Source organism: Protomyctophum parallelum (assembly GCF_964188405.1).
Source record: "Protomyctophum parallelum genome assembly, chromosome: 19".
Lineage (NCBI taxonomy): Eukaryota > Metazoa > Chordata > Actinopteri > Myctophiformes > Myctophidae > Protomyctophum > Protomyctophum parallelum.
The window spans coordinates 22,912,533-22,938,455 of NC_139717.1; the positions used below are offsets into that span (position 1 = coordinate 22,912,533).

Genomic DNA, 25,923 nt, shown 5'->3' on the forward strand with positions numbered 1-25,923 from the left:
CTCTTTTCCGCTGATCTACAAGCTCACAGTGTAACTTGACCTGTTGTGACCTTGTAGAACAGCTGTTTTCAAATAGCTAAAGTCTGTCTCTTTCAAAGTCTAATAGCCAAATTATAACACATGCTTACAATAATTGTGATTCTATATTAACTAAAATGTCCGTGCATTTTCATCAAAGATCGCGGGAGGAGATAGATTTTAACTGCAATCTAGTGGAGCTAGAAATAAAAGTATTGACATTTGGAAACACTCCAGTAAAGTAACTTAAGCTCAAATGTGTACTTAAGTACACTCGTACACCGCCAAACTCATGGCTTTAGCCCAGCAAATACATTCTCGTTTAGTTCCTCTGAAGAGAATGAAAACTGGTTCATCTTGCCAGTTAACATGGATATGTTGATTTAGAACCCCTCACCAACCTTAATCTAAAAACTATTAACACACCCCTCACCATCTATGTTTGAAATTGTCTTGACATTGATATTTCTGAATAATAAAACAGGAATAAAATGAATGACTAAAAGCAATACTGCCTACAATGCTGCTTTAACCACGATATTTAAAAAGCTCCATCAAACATTAAACCTGGACCTTAATCAAAGCAGTAGGCAAATCCAGTCCGACACTTCAACAGAGCTGCTTTTGAACTGTAGCCACTTCGCCACTAGATGGAGACATTGATCTGCTACTGCCTTGGCCATGCGTTTATCCATGTTGTAGTCCAACTCAACTGAGAAAGAAAGAAAGAAAGAAAGAAAGAAAGAAAGAAAGAAAGAAAGAAAGAACAAACATTTTTCATATTTATTTTATTTAATTATAGCACAACCTCACCGAAAGAGACATAGGCCTACATGAGTGGCACCCAACCCTAAATTCTCAAATTCTCACGCCTCACTGACGTCAGCTGACGACTGACGTGCATGTCTGTGCCGACCAATAGGGAGCGTGCGTTTAGACGTTGTGAACTTCCTCATCGACACGCACGGCACGCGCATGGGGCGCGCGCGCGCGCGCCTCTGAGAGAGACTGTGGCTGGGAGACACACCTGATTCCGGAGGAAAAAGAGCGAGGTAAAAAAAAGAAAACACCTGATCTACAAGCTCACAGCGCGTCGCCTCCGCGACGCGCTGTGAGCTTATAAACCAGGTGTTTTCCACCGTAGTACGAGGAGGTATATCACCGAGAGAGACACGCCTGCCCTGCAGAGTAGACAGACGACATGCGTCCCATAAACACACCAGACGCTCCACCTTTAGTTTGTCAAGGAAGCAAAACGAAACACCATTTCTCTTTCTCAGAGAAATAAAGCTCCGTTTTTTAATGTTTTACATTTTATTGGAATTCAGACAGTTTTGTTGGAGAGGTTATTCTTATTCTTATAAACGGAGTTAACACGAGACGTCCACTTGCCTTGTCGGCCAGCACTGGACTGCTGAAAAGGACTTATTTTTATTTTTTAAACGCACATTTTTCATTTTCGTCTTCTTTATTGCAGTTCTTGTTTTATTTATTTATTATTATTATTTTGTTTAATTCATCAATCGACGCGTAAAAAGAAAGACCACTCGGGATATATACGTTCGGGTTTCCAGTGTTTACCAAGGATGATGTTCGGATCTGTGCGCGTGCTGCTGTTGTTGGCGTGCGCGCTGTGCGCTCTGCGCGTAAAAGGACAGCAGTGTTCTTCTGGGTCCGGGTAGGTCTGTTAAAGTGTATAATTAATAATATCTTTAAAATGTTCTATTTTGATTAATTGAAAATGGAGGACCCAATATGAAAACAAAGGCTTATGTGCTTTTTCTGGTTTTATCCTCTTTTTAGCAGATTTTGTATTGACTAGCCGCAACTCTAGATTTTTTTACAATGGGCTGAATCTAGAGTTGCAACACCCTCCATCCACTTCCTATTCATCTTTTTTGGTTTGTGATCTGTTTGTCTTAAATTACGTTAAACTCACCAACATTGCAGCTGCAGTCCAAGCTTGAATTATCCTCTTTCAATCTGCCGAGCTTGTTTTTCATAAAAATCCCCCGTAGACATGTTATGAGCTACTTTCTGTCCAAAATATTCCAAGAGTGATATTCCGAGCTGCCATTTTGTATTTTTTCAACATGCCGTAAAACAAGACGTGAGGGGGAGCGCTTGTTTAATAGAAGGCTGTGTGTGATGGGGCGTCGCACTGCGTCGGCCTCTTCTTTGGGTGTCTTACCTGCGCAGGTAAGATTCTATTAAACAAGCGTTCCCCCTCACGTCTTGTTTTACGGCACGTTGAAAAAACACAAAATGGCAGCTCGGAATGTCACTCTTATATTTTGGACAGAAAGTAGCTCATAACATGTCTACGGGGGATTTCTATGAAAAACAAGCTCGGCAGATTGAAAAAGGATAATTCAAGCTTGGACTGCAGCTGCAATGTTGGTGAGTTTAACGTCATTTAAGACAAGCAGATCACAAACCAAAAAAGATTAATAGGAAGTGGATGGAGGGTGTTGCAACTCTAGATTCAGCCCATTGTAAAAAAATCTAGAGTTGCAAATTGCGGCTATGTATTGACCTGTAGGCTACTTTCCTGTAGGCTACCCATTCTGTAGCCCCTCTCGGGACCCCCTGGGTCAGCTCATTCTATCGTGCCGACCCATGGGGTCCCTGTTCGGAAGTTTGTTTTCTTATGCAAATGATAGAACGCAGACATAAATACTGTCGGAAATGTCGTCTCTGCGGCGTTTGAGTGATTCTGATCGTTTGAGTGATTCTGATTCTGAGAGCTATATAGGATACAACGGAAACCCCTGAGAATTTTCCTGTGCCGCAGAAGCCGTTAAGTTTATGTTTATTGACATCCCATTGTACCGCCTATCTGGTTAGCTAGTGGCTAGCTATAACAGAGCAGATCAGAGGCAGGAACGTAGGGACGCACAGCTAGCCAACCCCACAGCTGGAGGCGGTACAATGGGATGTCAATAAACAAGGAATGAAGAGAGGAATCAAAGCTACCAAATCGGTCAAACACAGATAAAAAATACTTAAAAATGTCAGAAACTTTACTACCATTGGGTTCTGACTCGCAGGGCTACCCATTCTGTAGCCCCTCTCGGCACCCTCCGTAAAGCGTTTCTGAAATTTGGATGTCACTTTACGTAGGGTCCCTATGCATTTATTTATTCCATTATTGCCGTGCTGCGGCCTTTTGGTGGTGGTGAGATGTTTCAAAAGAAGCATAAATCGGCTATAGGAGACAACGGAAACGTGAGAGAAATTTAGTTTGACCGTTTTGGCTGCTCTGAAATTCTCCCTTCCTTCCTTCCTTGACTTCCTTATTCACTTCCCATTGTACCGCCTCCCGCACCGAGAATGGCGGGATTTGGTCCTCACTAATGTTCAGGATAAAATAACACTATTGTTTATACTGTCTCATAGGGCTGTGGGCCGTTCAAAAACCCATCTTCCAGTGACATCATTGTTAGGCAGAAAAAAACCCCCCAAAAAACAAGACACAAACAAACCATGTGCAACCCAGATTCGGCACAAACAAGGGACTAAATTAATTTTGCTCCTATGCCACCAAAATGTGTAACGCCCTACCAACAGTCATTAAGACATGCAAATCCCTTGACTCCTTCAAAACCGCTCTCAAAGGGCACCTACGGACGGCTGCAATTCGAAACTGGCCTCCGTGACCAGTGAGGTAGAGTCTGTGGGGGCCAGGGCCCCCATGAGGAATTGGACCAGGGATCTCGGCCCCCATGAGGAATTGGACCTGAATATATATATATATATATATATATATATATATATATATATATATATATATATATATATATATATATTTGCCTCGTTTCGTCCTGTTTGTACCGCACCAGGTCGCACCACGATCGTTCGCGCAATTCTCGTCTTGCATTGACTTTGTATGTAATCGCGCCGCTCTAACCATCCAAGTCTGGCACCTTAACACCTCTTTTTTCCTCACTGCCCGGGACGGGGGGTGGTGGGGGGTGGACTGCGTTGCCTGTCCCTTGACTTGTACACATGCAGATCAGGCATTGAAATGCTAATCTGGGTGCTTGCTTGGGCACCTGCCAGGTATGGGTATGCATGCATACAGTACTGTACTCTGCTTAGGCGGCCGGGCGGGCCCCCATGGCGATTATAAAAACATTTCTTCTCTGCCCCTGACTGTTTATGTTTGTTTGTTTTTTTCCTTATTACCCCCTCTATGATTTCCTGTTTTTGGCTAAGTGTATATTTGTACGTCACTAAATGTTATGATGAATTGAACAAGGTGGACCCTCTTGTAAACAAGTGTAATGCTTTATTGGGTCGTCCACTCACAGTTGACAGTTCTGTAGTGAATTGTGCTTGAAATGTACTGTAATTCAGCAAACTGTAAATAATACAATCAATGGACTCATTATAGGAAGATGGGTTGAAAAGTGGTGAAGTCGTCCCTTAGCCCATTTTGGGCAGGAACCCCCTTTGGTGTTTTAAGCATTATACTTTAGCTATTGAAAAATAGCAGATCTACAAGCTCATAGCGCGGCACCGAGTGCCGTGCCGAGGGGGGAGAGAGAGAGAGGGGAGTTGCAACACTCAGTTCACACGGGTGTGATTTTTTTTTAAATCGTGAACATGTAGTGCAAATCTTTGAATATATATTCTTTCAGAGCAAACGTTTTTCACTCAAATCTTTGCTTCTGGAACAACATATTTTCAGATGGGGGTGCGAAGGCCAAATACAATTCGGGGGGTCCTTGTCATGAGAATGTTTGAGAACGACTGACATAGAAACATGGGGTTTTCAAGAAGACTGTCAGGATTTAGAAGACATTTTTGTAGAATCGTCCTCAGGTCGAAATGGGTGAGGTACAATGTCCTAAAGGTGACGTGCCCTATATAGGTCCGGAGGCTTCAAGGAGGCCCAGCAGAACTTTGTTCTGGACACGGAGGACGCGGTGCGTTCCGGAGCCTCGTACCTGTCCTCGCCGCCGGTCCGCGGGGTCCAGGAGTGTGTGAGCGCCTGCTGCCAGGTATAGTTGTTGATTTCGTCGACTAAAAACCATGACGAAAAATGTTCGTCGACGATACCTTTTTTCACAGAGGAAAACTAAATGAAAGCTAAATCAAAAACTAAGCTATTATTATGACTATATAAGACTAAATATATTGACAATTTTGTCAACGAATAAAAACTATACTAAATGTTGGGAGGGATTAGTCATTTTATGCTTGGTTGCGTGCTGAAAATAGCTACAAGCTCACAACGTGTCGCAGCGTGACGCGTTGTGAGCTTGTAGATTGGCTTGTAGATTCAGCCACTACGAAGCCATCAAGGCAACGCCAAAATACATTTTAGTCAACTAAACGAATCTTAGATTTAGTCCACTCAAATCTTATGATATTCAGACGATCCAAAACTAGACTTAACACTAAAACATCTCGGGTGACTATAGTAAAATGTGACTAAAATGCAAATGAAAATCTATTGAAAAGACTATGACTGAAACTAAATCCCAAAAATGTCTGTCCAAAACGACCCTGCTGCCATGGTAGGAGGCCCCGCGGTGCGACCTGGCCCTCGTGGAGACCACCAACCACACGCTGCAGGGCAGCGAGACCACCTCCAGTTACACCTGCTTTCTGTTCAGCTGCGCACACCAGCAGAGGTACGCCTGTCGCTTCGTCAACAAGGCGGGATTCGTCAGCTACATCCTGGAGCCCGTCTACGAGAAGTATCTGAAGGGACCCCCCGAGGGACTGTCTGGTAAGGATCGACGGGGTGCGTGTGTGAATCAGTGTTGATTCCCTTTTGGTGTTTTTAAATGATTATGTTATAGTTTAGCTATTGAAATATAGTAGATCTACAAGCTCGTAGCGTGGCACTGAGTGCCGCGCTATGAGCTTGTAGATATGCTATATATATTTTTTTATCTTAAAAATGTGCCGCAAGTCTTTGAATATAATTATATTCTTTCAGATCAAATGTTTTTAAGTCAAATCTAAATAAAAAGTATTTATTTAAAGAACTTATAGCCTCGGACAAAGCCAACAAATCATGACAATAAACACATCTTTTGGGGGCGAACAAAAAATTTGGAAGAAGAAAAACTCTTAAAAAAGTGTTGTACCCTCCCCTTTTTCTGCTTTCTAATGATTTGTTCGGCTCCCAAAAATGTGTTTATTGTCATGATTTTGTTGTCGGCTGTTGGCTTTGTCCGAAGCTTACAGGTCTTTAAATGAATATGTTTTGAAACGTCTATGGGAAAAATGTATGGGGAATTGTCTTCCGGTGCCTTCGCAGGGTACTGGACTGCGACGCTCTATATAAGTGCCATATTGTCCAATTTCAATATAATAACACTTGTTAATGCTTAATTAATTGCTTAATTAATTGCTTAATGTTAAGCTTATTTACCACGGGGGATTTCTGGGGGGCAAATGTACAAGAATCGCAACATGCTATGAGGTGACGTGTTGAGCTTGTAGATCGGCTATTTTCTCTACTTTGGAAAATGAATGTAGCCTAAAATGTTACGTTCACACGATTCACATTGTAAAAGGACGTATACTGGATCTCTTGTCCACTAGTCCCTTCCTAACATTTCAGTCTAGTTATTATTTGTTGACGAAATTGTCAGTAGGCCTATATTTAGTCTTAGTTTTTTGTCATCGTAGCTTAGTTTTAGTTTCTATTTAGTTTTCGTCAGTGAAAAAAGGTAGTCGACGAACAGTTTTCATCTTGGTATTAGTCAACGAAATCAACACTGGTCCGTACAGTGACGTGTGTTGGAGGCGCGGCGACCCGTGGGGGAGATTGAGACAAAACAGCAACAATCCCTGCATGTAGCTTTTGCATCTGGAAATTGAACCCAGCTCAGCTTCAATTTGTAGCTTTGTATCTTTTTCTGCAGCTACAAACCGCAGTGTTGTTTTTGGGCAGTACATTTTTATTTTAGTTTTACTCATAGTCTCTTCAATAGTTTTCATTTAGTTTCAGTCACATTGTAGTCAGTCGTAATGTTTGAGTGTTAGTCTAGTTTTAGTGGACTAAATATCATCAGATTTAAGTCGACTAAAAAGTAGTTTGGTGGGCGTTGATGTCGTCGCAATGACTATTTTTATACTTGCTGAAAATAGCAGATCTACAAGCTCACTACGCGTTGAGCTTGTAGATTTTCAGAATGCAACAAAGTGTAAAATTAAAATGACTTATACTGGATCTCTTGTCCACTATAGTCCCTTCCTAGCATTTTAGTCTAGTTTCTATTTGTTGATGAAATTGTCAGTATATTTAGTCATCATGGCTTAGTTTTTCTTTAGTTTTTATGTAATTTTTGTCAGTGAAAAAAGGTAGTCGACGAACATTTCCCATCATAGTATTAGTGGACGAAAACAACAAAGCGCCGGATGTATCTTTGTATCTCTATGCGTCTGCCGTCCATTGAAAAAGAATGGGTAGCTCCGCTTGGAACCTCTATATCTACGCTGCTAATTAAGCTTTAGCTCCGAGATGAGGTTCCGTCCCGTGATATCCCTGCACAGGTCGAAATGGAGTCTATAGCTGGGTCGAGGCCGTCCACAAACAGTGGATTAACCAATTTTTGCCTGACGTCGAAACTATATCAGTGCAGGTGCTCAATATTTCATGTCAAGGACCCAAAGAACTATATGTAATTGGCCGCCGACCACCCATCTGTAAAATATGTTGTTCCAGGAACCTCTCAGAAGCAAAGATTTGAGTTAAAAACGTTCGCTCTGAAAGAATATACATTCAAAGACTTGAGCCATATATTTAAATAGCAGACCTACAAACAGTAGGTCTGCAGTATCGTTTCCAAAAAAAGTTAAGGTATCAGAAGCGAGACGCAGTTGATAAACTTAACGCCGGCACGTACAATTTTAAGTCAGGAGTGAAACAACTGCTTAAATCGGGGCTTAAATAAAAAAAGTAGTCCAGTCAACCCCCGTTTGCATGCACAGTACATGCTTCCGTAAGATTGCATTGGGAAAACATGGTACTAGGCTGACAAACAACTGCTTTGTAAGCGGTTGTTTTAGCCCAGACTTAAGATTGTACGTGCCGGCGTTACGTTTATCAACTGCATCTTGGTTCGGATACCTTTTACTTTTTGGAAACGATTCTGCAAAAAGGGTTTAATCCACGGTTTGTGGAGCGTAAAGCGTAGATATTGAGGTTCCAAAACGGAGCTACAGAAAGACTGTATGTTTGCATCTACCCGTGTGAATGTGAACCAGTGTTTTTGGCAGCACATTTCTATATTAGTTTAGTCATAGTCTTTAGAATGAAACTTAGTTTTAGTCACATTTTAGTCACCTGGAATGTTTTAGTATTAGTCTAGTTTCAGTCGACTAAATATCATAAGATTTTAGTCGTCTAAAATGCATTTTGGTGGGCCTTGATGCCGTCGTAATGACTGTTTTTTCACACGTGCTGAAATAGCAGATCTGCAAGCTCACAACACGTTGTGCTGCCATGCGTTGTTAGCTTGTAGATCTGCTATTTTCAGCATGCAACCAAGTGTGAAATGACTTGTCCACTAGTCCCTTCCTAACATTTTAGTCTATAGTTTTTATTTGTTGACGAAATTGTCAGTATATTTAGCCTTAGTTTTAGTCATCATGGCTTAGTTTTCATTTAGTTTTTATTCAGTTTTCGTCAATGAAAACGTAGACGAACATTTTTTGTCATTTTTAGGCATAGAGGGTATGCGTGTGACATCATCATCAATCCCGGAAGTTACGCAGGGACACCTACTGAGTGTCAAAAAACTACTTCCTGTCCTTGACAGCCCATGCATCCGAACAGAAAAGTTGTATTTGATTGCATTAAATGACGATAAACAACATTAAACTCACTTTGTCTAATTTTGTCCCCCGATTTGCCATTCACTGTGTATACCCTGTGCATAGGCTACCCTCTGACAAAAACAACACTGGTGTGCTGTGAACAGAAGAATAATAATAATAAATGAATGAATGGAGTTGTTTGCTGCATCTGCACATGGCGTGGCACATATAGAGCGTTGCAGTCGCGCCCCCTTTCATGATGACGCCAGGCCCAGGAAATAGTTCCCAATGCATTTTTCCCATAGACATTTCAAAACGTATTTATTTAAAGACCTTATAAGTGTCGTACAAAGCCAACTCTTGTCGTGACAAATCATGACAAACATTTTGGACAACATTTGAAAAAAAATTACAAAGAAGAAAAACAACAAAGAAAGTGTTGTAACCTGCCGTTTTCTTCTTCTTTCAAATGATTTGTTCAGCCCAAAAAATTGTGTTTGTTGTCATGATTTGTCACGACAAGAGTTGGCTTTGTCCGCGGCGCAAACGTTTTTAAATAAATACTTTCTGAAAAGTGAGGAAAACGAACAGGGATTTATTTTCCGGGTCTCTCGAGGGGGCGGGACTGCGACGCTCTATAGAGCCTGAGCAAGCGGCTATATTGACTCCCTCATTCATTAGTAGGAAAAACACACAAAGTCCATTTCCAAAGATGCGCTGCATCATGCCTGATCAAAAGGTGTTCTTCATTACACCATTTGGCAACCTTTTTTGACACACATTGAGAGGATGAACGTGGCTGACATCAACAATCCTTAACTTATTATACTGACCCTACTGTAATTTAGTTTTAGTTTTATTATTATTATTGTCTTTATTTTATTTTTTTATTTTTTATACATATTATTTATTATTATTATTATTATTTGTTTGCATACTTTTATTAGTCTTCTATTATGTCTATGTATATTTGTATGTGCCTTTTATTTCATATGGTGCAAGATACCGGGGTTGTGGCTCTTTCAAAGCGGGAACTCTGGGGGGAGGGGAGGGAAAAAAATGTTCGAAAAATGTTGTATAATATTTTCGTGTGAACATTAATAAAAAAACTTTGATCAAAAATTTAAAAAAAAGGTGTTCTTCTCCTCGTCTGCAGGTGACAAGGCGCCCCCTAGGGCCAACGCGGGGCGCGACAGGGTGGTCCAGCCCGGCGGGGCTGCTGGCGGCGGTCAGGTGATTCTGAACGGCATTGAGAGCCACGCCGTGGGCGACGGGAGCATCAGCAGCTACCACTGGAGCCTGTTGGAGGGGGAGGACTCCTCTGTGATCATGGAGGTATATAGTGTTGTTTTTGGCAGCAAATTATGATTTTAGTTTTAGTCATAGTCTCTTGAGTAGTTTTAATTTAGTTTGAGTCACATTTTAGTCACCCAGGAATGTTTTAGTGTCTAGTTTTAGTCGACTAAATGTCATAAGATTTTAGTCGACTAAATCTACTGTTGATTTAGTCGAACAAAATGTGTTTTGGCGGGGCCTTGATGCCGTCGTAATGACTGATTTTACACTTGCTGAAAATATCGACGCATTGTGAGCTTGTAGATCGGCTATTTTCAGCATGCAACCAAGTGTAAAATGACTTATACTGGATCTCTTGTCCACTAGTCCCTTCTTAGTATTTTAGTCTAGTTTTTATTTGTTGACGAAATTGTCAGTATATTTAGTCTTAGTTTTAGTCATCATAGCTTCGGTAGTCGACGAACATTTTTCGTCTTAGTTTTAGTCGACGAAAACAACACTGGTACAGTATACAGTACACTATATACACCATTTACCTGACACCACAGGGACGTGCACACATACAGTAGACATCAAAGGGGTCTTCGACCCCTGCCCTTTTAACCGTCTGTAAAACAACTGCCCTCTCTAGACCACGAATGCAGCATTTACTACATGGTGAACAAAATGCAAAACGCCACTCCTCTCTCCTTTCCATGCCATGCCCGGGAAGGCAGCATTCAGGAGAATTGCTTTCCACGTCGTTACACCTGCATCTCCACTAGCTAAAGAGTGCTGGGTTGCGCCCCGGAAATAGCTGATCTACAAGCTCTCAACGTGTCGCAGCGCGACGTGTTGTGAGCTTGTAGATCTGCAATTTTTGTCCAAAAGTGCCCTCTTTACGGGATTTCAGCCCCTGCCTCTCTTAACACGCTCTGCAGGTCCCTGGGACACCAGATTTTATTCTAGGTTTTTCAGAAAACTGTCATGACACTTGTAAAATCAAACTTCGGTCTAAATGGGTTAATGAATCAAAATAAAGTCTCAGCTCTAGATAATAATAATAATAATGTAAACTTGTTTTGTTTTTGTCTTTTTTCCTTCAGAAAACAGAGCTGCCGGACCAGCTCCGCGTGTCCAACCTGCCTCCTGGACGCTACGTCTTCCAGCTGACGGTCACTGACTCTCACCAGCTGTCTGACACCGCCACCGTCACCGTCACAGTGCTCAGCCCCAAGCAGTCCCAACGTGAGTACTCATGGGAAATGTTGTCCTCAGCCCTGAGCAGGCCCACTGTGAGTACTCATGGGAAATGTAGTCGACAGCCCTGAGCAGGCCCACTGTGAGTACTCATGGGAAATGTAGTCGTCAGCCCTGAGCAGGCCCACTGTGAGTACTCATGGGAAATGTAGTCGTCAGCCCTGAGCAGGCCCACTGTGAGTACTCATGGGAAATGTAGTCGACAGCCCTGAGCAGGCCCACTGTGAGTACTCATAGGGAAAAAAAACTAGTGTAATGAAACACAGTCCCACTGTGAGTACTCATGGGAAATGTAGTCCTCGGCCCTGAGCAGGCCCACTGTGAGTACTCATAGGAAAGAAAAAAAAATAGTCTAATGAAACACAGTCCCACTGTGAGTACTCATGGGAAATGTAGTCTAATGAAATACAGTCCCAATGTGAATAATCCATAGAGTTATATATCTATAGAGAAGACACCCGAGTTCTCCTCCCATCCACTTGCATTAAGTTGCTCAAAAGCGCATGAGGCGGATTCACTCCTCCTTCCTGGTAGGAACAGAGTGCATTCTGGGATTGATTGGTTACAAACACATGAACGCGCTGCCGTTGACTATCATTGTGCCGTTTGTGCGCGTTCACGTATGAAACATTCGTTCACGTGTCATGGCCCCAATCACATGAACGTGCGCAATGATAGTCAACGGAGCAGCGCTGGCTCGAGCTGCACTACCAAATCCGGCCACTATGTCCATTTCGCCTCAGGGTTTCCTCCGGGTGCCTTCTCTAGAAATATATACTCTAAGGAATAATCATGGGAAATGTAGTCCCCCAGCCCTAAGCAGTCCCAACGTTCAGTACTCACGGGAAGTGTAGTCTAATGAAATAACCAAATCAACAGCGAAACAGATTTTACGGGGGCCAGTTTCGAATTGCAGCCGTACGTAGGTGCCCTTTGAGAGCGGTTTTGAAGGAGTCATGGGATTCACATGTCTTAATGACTGTTGGTAGGGCGTTCCACATTTTGGTGGCATAGGAGCGAAGATAATTTAGTCCCTTGTTTGTGCCGAATCTGGGTTGTACATGGTTTGTTACTCCCTCTGGTGTTGTGGGTGTGGACTTCGTTTACATTAAGGAAGTATTTAGACAGGTACATGGGTATCTTGGTGGTGTATCGAATCTTGTGGACCAAACCCATTGCAAGATGCTGTACTCTGTCGTTGACCCTAAGCCATCCCAGCCTGTCAAAGTGGGCAGGGGTGAGGGGGGTGAGGCCAAGTAGGAGCCTGACCAGTTTGTTTTGGGAGGTCTGGAGCCTTGTTTTAAGGGCCTTTGAGGTGCTGTGGTACCAAGAGGTGCATGCATAGTCAAAGAAACCTTGTACGAGGGCTCCTGTTAAGGTCTTCAAGGTGTTTTTGTTGACCAGTGAGGAGATCCTGTAAAGGAATCTTGTTCTTTGATTGACTTTTTTGATTACGTTGGTGGCCATTTTATCACCGGAAAGATTGGCCTCCAGGATGGAACCTAGGTAGGTAATTTCATCTTTTCGTGTGATAATATTGTCACCCACTCTAACCAAGAAGCCATCTGCCTTGCTGAGATTACTATTTCATCCGAAGAGAATGGATTAAGTTTTTCCCAGGTGTAAGGATAGTTTGTTATCAGCGAGCCAGGTGCAGATTCTACCGAGTTCAGTAGCTGGTAGCTGTGTAGAGTGGCTGTTTGTGCCCCGCACACACACACACACACACGCGCACACACACGCGCGCGCGCGCACACACACACACACACACACACACACACACACACACACACACACACACACACACACACACACACACACACACACACACACACACACACACACACACACACACACACACACACACACACACATACATATGCACACACACTCACACACACACACACACAGCAGTGACGGGTTCAGAGACTTGCTCAAGGACACCTCAACACTTAGCCAGAAGTACACCCACGTACAGTTACAAAGTTACACAGTTATTACATAACACACACACACTAGTGCAGCAGGAATGCAGTCACATAGCTTACATAATGCCATTCATGTGAGTATATTGCCAAAACTAAACATTTTAATGAGTGCTATCAGTCAGTCAGACAGACAGACAGACAGACATGCATGGAATGGAAATACTTGATTAATTCCCAGGGGTGGATTGAGACTGAGCATGCGCACACACACACACACACACACACACACACACACACACACACACACACACACACACACACACACACACACACACACACACAGCAGTTTCGTTGTGACCACACCCCACTGGTGGCCACACCCTCTGATCTGACTCAGTCGGACAGGTTGGACACGATCCCCCCCCCTCTGTCTGTCTCTCTCTCTCTCTCTGCCCCTCTCAGCCAGACACACACACACACACACACACACACACACACACACACACTCTCTCTCTCTCTATTGTACTGTACTGTACTTTTCTTTGTTGTACTGTACTTGCACGGCAACACGTTGTGAGCTTGTAGAGAAGAAAACTCTATGTCCATGTTCGGACGGACCCAACCAGGGACCCAGCCATGGGCCCAGGGACCCAGCCAGGGACCCAGCCAGGGACCCAGCCAGGGACCCAGCCATGGGCCCAGGGACCCAGCCAGGGACCCAGCCAGGGACCCAGCCAGGGACCCAGGGACCCAGCCAGGGACCCAGCCAGGGACCCAGGGACCCAGCCAGGGACCCAGGGACCCAGCCAGGGATCCAGGGACCCAGGGACCCAGCCAGGGACCCAGGGACCCAGCCATGGGCCCAGGGACCCAGCCAGGGACCCAGCCAGGGACACACATTGCTAGGCTAATGGAGTGGTTGCACCACTCAACAAATAGTCTGCACCTATAGCTCAGCTCTGAGACGGTATGTAGGAGTGGTTGGTATTTAATGACCATGGCCATAAACACTTCCTCTAGGCTGGGATCATACTGTAGTGTAGGTGCAGCCTGGCTGTAGGGATCATACTGTAGTATTAGGCATGTAACGATATATCGTATATCGATATTAATCCCGACGATATGAATCGATTCATTGCATTTTTTTAGGGGGGCTAGTTGTGATGTGAAATGTGAGCTTTAGTTGTATTCCATCATATTCAAGTGCTTTTGGAGAGAAATGAGAGTCACTTTCAGTAGTAGAGTACTGTAGAGGGGAGCTGTGTGTGTCTGTGACTGTGCCCAGGTGATGATGGTCGTTGATGCTTATCAAGGAAGGCAATTATGTTTCTGCACTGTCAAAAGTAATGCTACTTCTTTTGCAATGTAGTTAAATAAAAAATATCAGGGGGAAGATAAATTATATACAATTTAAAAAACAGCAATTTTTCTTTAATTCCTTTTTTTTTAATATCGTGAAAAATCTTTAGATCATAAGACCTCTTGACCCGCCATCCCACATCACTCCCCCCCCTCTCTCTCTCTCCCGTCTGTCTCTCTCTGCAGTGCATTGCATAGCAGAGGTACAGTGACCTCTCTCTCTCTCTCTGCACTGCGTTGTGGTGGTACACAGTGACCACTCTTTCTCTCTCTCTCTGTCTCTCTCTGCAGTGCATTGCATAGCAGAGGAGAGGTACAGTGACCTCTCTCTCTCTCTTTCTCTCTCTGCAGTGCATTGCATAGCAGAGGTACAGTGACCTCTCTCTCTCTCTCTGCACTGCATCGTGGTGGTACAGTGACCTCTCTCTCTCTCTGCAGTGCATTGCATAGCAGAGGTACAGTGACCTCTCTCTTTCTCTCTCTGCAGTGCATTGCATAGCAGAGGTACAGTGACCTCTCTCTCTCTTTCTCTCTCTGCAGTGCATTGCATAGCAGAGGTACAGTGACCTCTCTCTCTGCACTGCTCTGCGTCGTGGCGGTACAGTGACCTCTCTCTGCAGTTCACTGCGTCGTGGCGGTACAGTGACCTCTCTCTCTCTCTCTCTCTCTCTCTCTCTCTCTCTCTCTCTCTGCAGTGCATTCATTGCATAGCAGAGGTACAGTGACCTCTCTCTTTCTCTGCAGTGCACTGCGTCGTGGCGGTACAGTGACCTCTCTCTCTCTCTCTCTCTCTCTCTGCAGTGCATTGCGTCATGGCAGTACAGTGACCTCTCTCTCCCTCCCTCTCTCTCTCTCTCTGCAGTGCATTGCGTCGTGGCTGTACAGTGACCTCTCTCTCTCTCTCTCTCTCTCTCTCTCTGCAGTGCAGTGCGGTGTGGCAGTACAGTGACCTCTCTCTCTCTCTCTCTGCAGTGCAGTGTGTCGTGGCAGTACAGTGACCTCTCTCTTTCTCTGCAGTGCAGTGTGTCGTGGCAGTACAGTGACCTCTCTCTCTCTCTCTCTGCAGTGCAGTGCGTCGTGGCAGTACAGTGACCTCTCTCTCTCTCTGCAGTGCAGTGCGTCGTGGCAGTACAGTGACCTCTCTCTCTCTCTCTCTCTCTCTGCAGTGCGTCGTGGCAGTACAGTGACCTCTCTCTCTCTCTGCAGTGCAGTGCGTCGTGGTAGTACAGTGACCTCTCTCTCCCTCTCTCTCTCTCTGCAGTGCACTGCACAGTGGCGGTCCAGGTTGGTCCGTGTCGCGCGGCCTTCGTGCGGTGGCACTACAACGTGACGTCGGAGCGGTGCGAGCGCTTCGTCTACGGAGGCTGTAAAGGAAACCTCAACAACTACCTGACGGAGACGCAGTGCTCCACCGCGTGCCACGGGCTGCCAGGTATATAAGGACGCATTATTTTATGCTTTAGCTGTTGGAAAAAATAGCAGATCTACAAGCTCATAGCTATGAGCTTGTAGATATGAGCTTGTAGGTCTGCTATTTTTGAGGGACGCTAACCCTAACCCCTCCTATATTCAGCTATTATTTGTGTAGATTTTTGTCTTACACAAACTACAGCCGGGGGCGCATGATGGAGGGGAAAGGAACTGGTTGGAATAACGTATTCCTTCCCCCGCTACGTCCAACCGGGGAAACTTCCAGGCTGTCGGGTGATAAGAAGTGGCTTGGACTCCTCATGCATAGAAGGAAGCATGAGGTCCGTCCGTTTCTCAGTAGAACCCAGGATTACATTAGATAATTGAGTGGTGCAACAGTGCCCCCTGTTGGTACTCTAAACATAGGGACATAGCTGTTCCTTGGAGTGGTTGCACCACTCAGAAATTAAGAATAATAAAAAAGAAGAACGAACGTGTCTGTGTGTGTGTGTGTTTTAATAAAGTGTGTGTTTTTCCTCACAGCTCCATCGGAGGCACGCAGCGCTCTGCCACACACAGGTAACCTCCACAATGATGATGTCACTTCCTCCTGTCGGATATATGGGACTCCCTCTTTCCCGGAGCATTCTACGTAGTGGGCGTGGTTAAACATAACCCCAACCTTCTCCCTTCTGGCTCCAAAACTGTGGGACGCACTTCCGTTAGCATCCAAACATGTTGTAGTTTTAGTAAAAACAGAGAGATGTGTTTGGGTGAGCGGTGAGTCTCTTACCACCGCGGCTCAGTGACGTCATGTTGTAGTTTTTGTAAAAACAGAGAGATGTGTTTGGGTGAGCGGTGAGTCTCTTACCACCGTGGCTCAGTGACGTCATGTTGTAGTTTTAGTAAAAACAGAGAGATGTTTGGGTGAGCGGTGAGTCTCTTACCACCGCGGCTCAGTGACGTCATGTTGTAGTTTTTGTAAAAACAGAGAGATGTGTTTGGGTGAGCGGTGAGTCTCTTACCACCGTGGCTCAGTGACGTCATGTTGTAGTTTTTGTAAAAACAGAGAGATGTGTTTGGGTGAGCGGTGAGTCTCTTACCACCGTGGCTCAGTGACGTCATGTTGTAGTTTTAGTAAAAACAGAGAGATGTTTGGGTGAGCGGTGAGTCTCTTACCACCGCGGCTCAGTGACGTCATGTTGTAGTTTTAGTAAAAATCACACCAGTGTGAACCGAGTGGTGCAACTCCCGTCTATTGGTTCTCTGTATCAGTCCAATTTGTATCGTCCAATTTCTTCTCTGTATCGTTCCAATTTCTTCTCTGTATTGTTCCAATTTCTTTGTATCTCTGGTGCCCCCTACTGGTATAAATATGTAACATACTTGTGCTCACTTATACATACATACAGGTACACACACACACACACACACACACACACACAAACAGGTACACGGATGTCCAATTTCTTCTCTGTATCTCTGGTGCCCCCTACTGGTATAAATATGTAACATACTCGTGCTCACTTATACATACATACAGGTACACATACAGGTACACACACACACACACACAGGTACACGGACGTTGCTGGATGTAGGAGTGGTTGCACCACTCAAAAACAGAGATGTGTTTGGGTGAGTGGTGAGTCTCTTACCACGGCGGCTCAGTGACCTCATGTTGTAGATTTAGCGCGGCTCAGTGACCTCATGTTGTAGTTTGTCGGTGGTCAGCTTATCACCTATGTTATGACCTGGCTCTTGGGCCATAACAAAGGAGGAAGACACACGGCTGTTTAAAAGTGCACAAACCAATTATTTATTTACAATATAAACAAACTAATAAGAATCAAACAAACAAACAAACAATACTACAGTTCTAAGGTGGAGTGTGTTAATCAGTAGATCAGTAGTGTAAGTGAGTGGATGTGTGGTGGGTGTAGTGTGGGGTGTTGAATGGTGCAAAGATGCTGCTGTCTCATGGAAGGAGAGAGAGACTGAGCGTGGCCAACGCCCAGCCATTTATAGTGTACCTTGGGAACACTGGCCAGGTGCTCCAATGCACCTGATCTGCAACTCAGAACCTGTGGGAAGCCAAATGCATAGGTCTACAGGAAATGTAATACACACAGGCCCTAGTAGGCCAACTACAGGGGCTGTGACACCTAAGACTGGAGTATGAATAGGCCTTGACCCCCTGTGACCTCAAAGCCACGGCTATCGGGTGTAGAACAATCTGGGAAAGAGTGAATCCTGTCGCATGACACGCTTTGAAATGATACAATCTGACACCAATCAATGTCCTGATAATTGTGTGTGTGTGTGTGTGTGTGTGTGTGTGTGTGTGTGCGTGCGCAGGTGAGTCGTGCGGCGCAGCGTGCCAGCCGGGTCAGTTTGTGTGTGGGAGTGGCTGCTGTCTGCAGAGAGGTCAGGAGTGTGATGACATCACGCAGTGTGACGACGCCTCGGACGAGAAGAACTGCGACAAGCGTAAGGCACGCACGCACAAGTGCACACACACACACACACACACACACACACACACAGTGACACAGCCCTATCTTGTGTGTTTCCTTATATCCCTTCTGTTGTATTTTTTCAGAATCATCATCATAGGCATAGGGGTAAGGCGGCACACAACATGCTCAAGGGTTTCATTAGTTTGGGTTTTCATTTCATTTTGTACCTTTTAGTTTATTCGTGGGGTAGTCAGGGGCGAGATTCAAACAAGCTCAGAAGAATTGCCAAAATCACAGATCTACAAACTCGTAGATTGGCTATTTTTGGAGACTTTACATTTAGTTTTTAAAGGTATATTCAGTGATTTCACTCAAATATCACTTATTTTTTTGTTTTGTTGTGATAATCCTCCCTACTATAGAGTGTGCTGGCCATATAAGGAGTTCCTCCCTGTCCCCAGTTAACCCCTGGGGGTCAAAAAACCTTAGGTTTCATTTTTGACTCTATCCTGATTGGACGAAAGGCTGGGTCCCACAGCCAAAAACGAAACCTAAGGTTTTTTTTGTGAAATCACTGAATATACCTTTAAAGCAGGCACAGTTACACAGATGGACACAGATTAAATATTGAGAAAGAAAATATTAAGAACATCTCAGTGATTCTACTTTGGTAAAAACACACAAAATACACCTTCTCTTCACATATTTCAGTTTCTTCTTGTGTGGTTTGTCACACACACATTCACTCAATCTCGCACGCACACACACACACACACACACACACACACACACACACACAGAGTAACTGATATACACTATTTGTGTTGATTTCAGTCAATCAGACATTCAGTCATCTCCTGGAAATCGATGTCAATCAGAAGAGAGGTGAGCTTTATTGTGTGTGTCTGTCTGTCTGTCTGTCTGTCTGTCTGTCTGTCTGTCTGTCTGTCGACCCCACTAGACCCCAGCATCCATCCCAGCATCCATATTCTAGACCCCAGCATCCATATTCTAGACCCCACTAGACCCCAGCATCCATATTCTAGACCCCACTAGACCCCAGCATCCATATTCTAGACCCCAGCATCCATATTCTAGACCCCACTAGACCCCAGCATCCATATTCTAGACCCCACTAGACCCCAGCATCCATATTCTAGACCCCACTAGACCCCAGCATCCATATTCTAGACCCCAGCATCCATATTCTAGACCCCACTAGACCCCAGCATCCATATTCTAGACCCCAGCATCCATATTCTAGACCCCACTAGACCCCAGCATCCATATTATAGACCCCAGCATCCATATTCTAAGAGGGGAACCCCAGCATCCATATTTTATGGGGGGGGGGGGGGGGCAATAATTTGATGACCTATACAACCGACATTGGCTTAGGAATGTGACAAAAAAAATCTGTAACATAAAAATGACTTGTCTTGTAATTCAGCTGGATCTCTTCTCCACTAGCCCCTCCCTAACATTCGATTCAATTCAATTAGCCTTTATTGTCTCCGAGGAGAAATTTGTCTTGGGCACCAAGAGACAGCGTTATACATTACATTACATACTTACACACACAGTTCATATAGTACAAAGAATACAGTTTATAGTACAACAAAAGGAGAATTTATGTGTGTTGAGCTTACAGTATGGTGACGGCATCGACTCATATTTATGGAGGATGTGATTCCGGTCTCGGGTGAATTTGACATGTTAGTCTAGTTGTCGTTACAAAATTGTCATTGGCTACCATTTAGTTAGTCTTAGTTATCATAGCTTAGTTTTGTTTATTTGGTTTTAGTCTGTGAAAAAAGGGTAGTCGACGATATTCACACTGCATTTGTGTGCGTGCGTGCGTGCGTGGGTGGGTGCGTGCGTGCGCATGTGTGTGTGTGTGTGTGTGTGTGTGTGTGTGTGTGTGTGTGTGTGTGTGTGTGTGTTTGTGGTAGCCCGCTGCACGGAGCCTCCCAGGACGGGTGCGTGTCGCGCCAGCCACACCCGCTGGTACTACGACCCTCTGAACCTGCAGTGCCACCGCTTCACCTTCGGGGGCTGTGACGGCAACGACAACAACTTTGAGCAGGAGGACACCTGCATGAGCACCTGCCAAGGAGTCACAGGTGTGTGTGTGTGTGTGTGTTAGCCCATTTTGACCTGAGATCAGATTCAAAAAATGTCTTCTACAAAAATAGCAGACCTACAAGCTCGTAGCGCGCCAGTGGCGCGCTATGAGCTTGTAGATCTGCTATTTTTCAATAGCTAAAGAATAACATAATGCTAACACCAAAGGGGTTTCCCACCCAAAATGGGTTAGGGCCAAGCCCCCAGTAAAGCCATCCCAACGTTGAAGCTACCTACTGGAGAAAAGTGGAACTGCAGCACTTTTCATAGAGGTGGACGGACGTTCATGACGTCACATGCGTAATGTGCGTCATCCCGGACCTCAAATTTGAGCATTTAATTAATCTAATCATTTAATCATTTAATTGAGCAACTTCTATTGAAATTGATATTTCTTTCTTCGATATTCAAGGTGAGGTGAGAGCATTTCCAACAGTAACAAAATGGACCGTTACGGGTCCATTTGGTTACACTTGTACTACCATTACAATGTACTACCATTTTTGTACAGTACATACATTTCCATTTGCACACTGTCATGTGTTCATAATAAATGACGAGTCCTTTTTTAAATGTCTTACAGAGAAACATGTGTTTGCCAGAGGCATGTTTGAACGCTTTGAAGAGGAAGAAGAGACTGAATCTGGTAAGAATCACCAGACTAAAAGTGCAAAACACCATTTCACTTATCGACAGAATAAACTGTCGACATTTCAAAGATGACAAAAAATATGATTGGATTTTTCGATTTTGTTTTCTAAAACTAAATGAAAACATTCCTGTCAGCATGGACACTGCAGCCAACGATTCTTCCTATCTCTATTTCTCTCTCTTCCTCCCCCCCTCATGCAGGCTCCATAGCGGTGGCGGTGGTGCTGGCGGTAGCCATCTTGGCGCTGGTGGCCGTACTGTCGTACTGCCTCATCAAGGCCAGGCGAGAGCGCTCCTCCTCCTCCTCCCACCGCCATCAGCCCGTGGCCACCAGCGTCCCCCACGCTCCCTTCAGCGACGACAGCAGCACTGCCGTTTACGCCAGCACCACCAAACCGGTTTAAGCCGGGCGGGAATCCCTTTTGGTGTTTCAAAGCATTATGTTATACTTTAGCTGTTGAACCGAGTGCCGCGCTACGAGCTTGTAGGTCTGCTTTTTTTGAAAAATCATGAAAATGTGGCGCAAGGATGAATATATATTCTTTCAGAGCGAACATTTTTAACGTTTGCTTCTGGGAGGTCCCTGGAACAACATATTTTCAGATGGGGGGTGCGGCGGCCAAATACAGATAATTCTGGGGATCCTTGACATGAAATTGTTGAGCAACACTGACACAGAAACATAGGTTTTTTTAGAAAACTTTTAGGATTTAGAAGACATTTTGTAGAATCAACCTCAGGTCTAAATGGGTTGAGACCTGGAACACCTATGTGTGTCACCTTAGCGTTTAACCACATTAACCATTATTTCAAGTTTAGCTGTTGGGGGGGGGGGGGGGGGGGAATAGCAGATCTACAAGCTCACCTACGAGCTGGGGAGGGGAGGGAGGTGTGTGTGTGTGTGTGTGTGTGTGTGTGTCAATTTAACAAAGGTGCAGACGATCAGAAATCAGCAGAGAGCGAGCGACGTTTGCACTACTATGGCGAATTGAAGTGTACTCAGCCCCTCAGACTTTTTATTTCTCCCTGTGAATAAAAACGTCTGGGTTTCCGAGGCTAGAGACAAATTAACCTTAGAACAACAAATGTTCTCGGTGCCGTTCGCGTTGCGACCCGATAGGCAGAGAATAGTGAATCCCCGTCGTCCCCCTACAATGGACACAGTTTGGAGCGCTCCTTTAGCCCACTGACTGACGGCCCGTCTCACCCAATCACAAGCCGCGGCGCTCCTTCCAGCCCCTCCCTTCGCGGGGCAGAAAACGGGGTCGTGTTTATGTTTGGCTGCCAGTGCTACATGTCGTTGCTGTCGGGAGGAAACCACCTAACTCCATTTGTGACGTTTTAGATTTTTCTCCATAAATCACTTTAAGTCTGTGTGGTGTTTTGAAAATATTGTACAAATGGAAAGTAGTAAAAAATAAAAAAACTATATTATAAGAATTGGCCAAATTGCCCAAAAATATAGGCTAAGAACTTTGATAATAGTCGATCTACAGGCTCATATCGCCTTGCGAAGCGTTGTGAGCTTGCAGATCGGCTATTTTCTACAATATTTATTAATGGTACTAATTGTAATGTCTCAACTCTTAACAGTTCCAAGTGCTTGTCAAGGTGTGTGCGTGTGTGTGTGTGGGGGTGGGGGTGGGGGGGTGGGTATGGGTGGTCAAGGCCTGAAAAGTTTGCGAACCACAGCTGTATGAGACACTCTTGGTGAAACGCACTGTGTGATGTGCAAAGGTTGAGAATTGTTTCGCTTTTTAAAAGAAAAGTGATTGTTGTTTTCATGTCATGTATACACAGTATTTTAACGCTGTGTTCATTGTAATGGAGGGTATGCGCATGCATAATGTGAGTGGCAAAGTGAGTAACGCAATCAGATAGGACTTTTCTGTTTGGATGTATATGGGGCTGTCGAGGCCAGAAAGTAGTGTTCTTTGCCACTCAGTAGAGTCTACTGAGTAGACGGTCCCGCATAACTTCCGGGTATGATGATGATGTCACGCGCATATACCCTCTATTGAAAACAGTGAGAATGAGTGAGAATTTTTGATCTTTTAAAAGAAAGTAATTGTTCTCATGTCGTGTAAACGCAGTGTTTTAACATTGTGCTAATCTTCTTGAGGTGAAATTGAAAACACAGGATGCTTGAGTTTCATTAAATAGTGACAGAAAGCAGGTTGTCACTCATTGACGTTGAATTGCACAGGAGTTTTAATGAACCTAACTGTGTGTGTGTGTGTGTGTGTGTGTGTGTGTGTGTGTGTGTGTGTGTGTGTGTGTGTGTGTGTGTGTGTGTGTGTGTGTGTGTGTGTGTGTGTGTGTGTGTGTGTGTGTGTGTGTGTGTGTGTGTGTGTGTGTGTGTGTGTGCGCGGGCGTACGTATGTGTGGCATCTATTCTCAGGGGAAAACTATTTCTACTTTGGCTTTTTGATAGATTCGTGTCGTTAATGTCCTTTTCATGTATCTTAGTGTTTATACGAGGCGAGGGAGGGTCACAGTCGTATTTGAATGCAGTTTTATTCAAACTTCACTCGAGGAAAACCAAATGCAAATACTGTTCTATGTGGTCATGTTTGGATGTTTTTTTCTGTTCTTATTGTAAATATATGAAGGTGGAGCTAAAAGAGTTTAATTCAGGAAAGCTTATGAAGAATGTCATTTGTTTTAAATGCAAGTTTTCAATAAAGCCGTATAGAAGAAAGATGAGATGACTTATATTTTTGTTATACTTTCCCTTACGTTTATAAAATGAACATTTTTTTTTGTTAGTTTCCAAAGCAAAAGAAAATCTTAAGTTTAGAACGGAATCTAAACTTCTGATCGCTTTTCAAACGTTTGATTTGCAAGAACCACCCCCACAGGGTCTATTTGGTCCGTTGTGTCTACAGAGTTACAGACCTGTTATGGACATTCAGGGAGTCGGGCACTATAATTCCCACTTTATATGTTTCTAGTAATATTATTGTCCGCTCATTTTGTATGTCTGTGGCAACATTTTGACCAAACAGTCCCACTACAACCCAGTGAAGCCACGGTTCGCAACGTTAGAATCACTCCTATTGGGTAGAGCAGTGGTTCCCAAAGTGGAGTCTGGGGACCCCCAGGGGTCCTTGAGGGAGTTCCAGGGGGTCCCCAGCTAAATGATAGTTTGGAACAAAATGGACCTTTTTATAATAATGAATAATGAATTGCATTTTTATATAGCTTTTCCAAGTGCTCAAAGTGCTTTACAATGGTTCATTAATTCATACATAGGTGAAGCGGCGAACAGTCGACGCCAGCGTCCTCATTTCCCACATTCACACACCAATGGTGGCGAGCTCACACCTTAGAGTATATACTCTAAGGCTCACACCGACCGACTCATTGGAGGCAATGTAGGGTTCAGTGTCTTGCCCAACCACACTTCGACATGTGGACACGAGGAGCCGGGATTCTAACTGCCGACCCAGGGATCATTGGATGACCTGCTCTACCTCCTGAGCCACAGCCGCTTTATGGGTCTGTAACTCTGAGAGTGTACATTTGTACACTCTCAGAGTTAAATTAACATTGATTTTAAAATATAAATTGGGGGTCCCAGAGATAGAAATGCCATAAAATGTAGGTCTGTAGACTAATATGCATATCAAACTGGGGGTCCTTGAAATTAAACCGGTTGAGAATCACTGCTATAGATGTAAAAGTCTTCTCTTGTGTCCCTGGCATATCTTTTTCAAATGGGGGTCTGCAGGGCTAATTAGTGTCAATTTGGGGGTCATTGCTATGAAAAAGATTGGGAACCACTGGGGTAGAGATGCTTCATTTTATCCTCCGGTGTGGTAGAAATCAGGCTGAACAGGTTCTTCCAGGCAGGTTTAAACGTGTGTGTGTGTGTGTGTGTGTGTGTGTGTGTGTGTGTGTGTGTGTGTGTGTGTGTGTGTGTGTGTGTGTGTGTGTGTGTGTGAGTGAGATCACACCTCGGCAGTCTCTGTTGCTGGGTGTTTTGTTTACATCATGGTTTTGTGGCTGTAGTGTCAGGTTTCTGTCCAGATTATAGACTTCTGTCTGGACATGTTGGGTTGTTTTTTGTGTGGACACAATTATTTGTGTGACTGTGACCTGCACGTGTGAGGTTTCTGACGCTGACTATGTGTTATTTATCCCTATGTGTAAGGCAGGCTAAGTCTGCTGAACTAGTACTTAAATTCTTTAACTTTATAGAGATGTAAATTATGTTCAACTCCCCTAACAATCCTAACAATATATATATTTTAAACATAGCAGATCTGCAAGCACATCATGTTTGTACATAATTATGCTATGTTTGAATATATAGCCAAAGTATAAAATAGTTATTAAGTGGTTAAAGTATTTAAAACTATTTTATAATAAGATTCCCTCATTTACTTCGGCAGTAGCCACCGTGTGGCCACTGGAGGGAGCCAGCGTCATTTAGATTAGAATATTGCCAATGGAATATTATCTTGTCCACACAATATTGTTTCAGTTTGTCTTTTTTTTGTATTCCTCGTGAGTCGTGACAGAATAATTATGACAAATGTTTTAATAATGGATATACACCGCAAACATTGACAGCCGAGGACACTTTATTATTGTCCAAACTATTCAGTACTGACAGTGTGACTGGAGGTGGTTTCAGATGACGCACGCAC

General features: G+C 44.1%; 1 protein-coding gene across 1 annotated transcript; it reads left to right on the top strand.

The window, feature by feature from the left end:
- Positions 1-1,184: 1,184 nt before the first annotated feature.
- On the top strand, positions 1,185-22,143 carry LOC310876209 (kunitz-type protease inhibitor 1-like). Its single transcript, XM_083789665.1, has 12 exons — positions 1,185-1,696; positions 4,895-5,024; positions 5,548-5,758; positions 9,959-10,137; positions 11,184-11,325; positions 15,886-16,056; positions 16,578-16,613; positions 18,393-18,524; positions 19,328-19,378; positions 20,446-20,616; positions 21,201-21,263; positions 21,470-22,143. The coding sequence occupies exons 1-12, from the start codon at positions 1,605-1,607 to the stop codon at positions 21,670-21,672; spliced, it is 1,581 nt and encodes a 526-aa protein (XP_083645791.1). The 5' UTR covers positions 1,185-1,604; the 3' UTR covers positions 21,673-22,143.
- The last annotated feature ends 3,780 nt before the right edge of the window (positions 22,144-25,923 follow it).

What these genes read in the sequence shown, in the direction of transcription:
- LOC310876209 (XM_083789665.1), top strand. Translation starts at nt 1,605, where the DNA reads ATGATGTTCGGATCTGTGCGCGTGCTGCTGTTGTTGGCGTGCGCGCTG. An exon ending in CGCGTGCCACGGGCTGCCAG is followed by an intron (nt 16,057 to 16,577) that starts GTATATAAGGAC and finishes TTTTCCTCACAG; the next exon opens with CTCCATCGGAGGCACGCAGC. An exon ending in CACCTGCCAAGGAGTCACAG is followed by an intron (nt 20,617 to 21,200) that starts GTGTGTGTGTGT and finishes AATGTCTTACAG; the next exon opens with AGAAACATGTGTTTGCCAGA.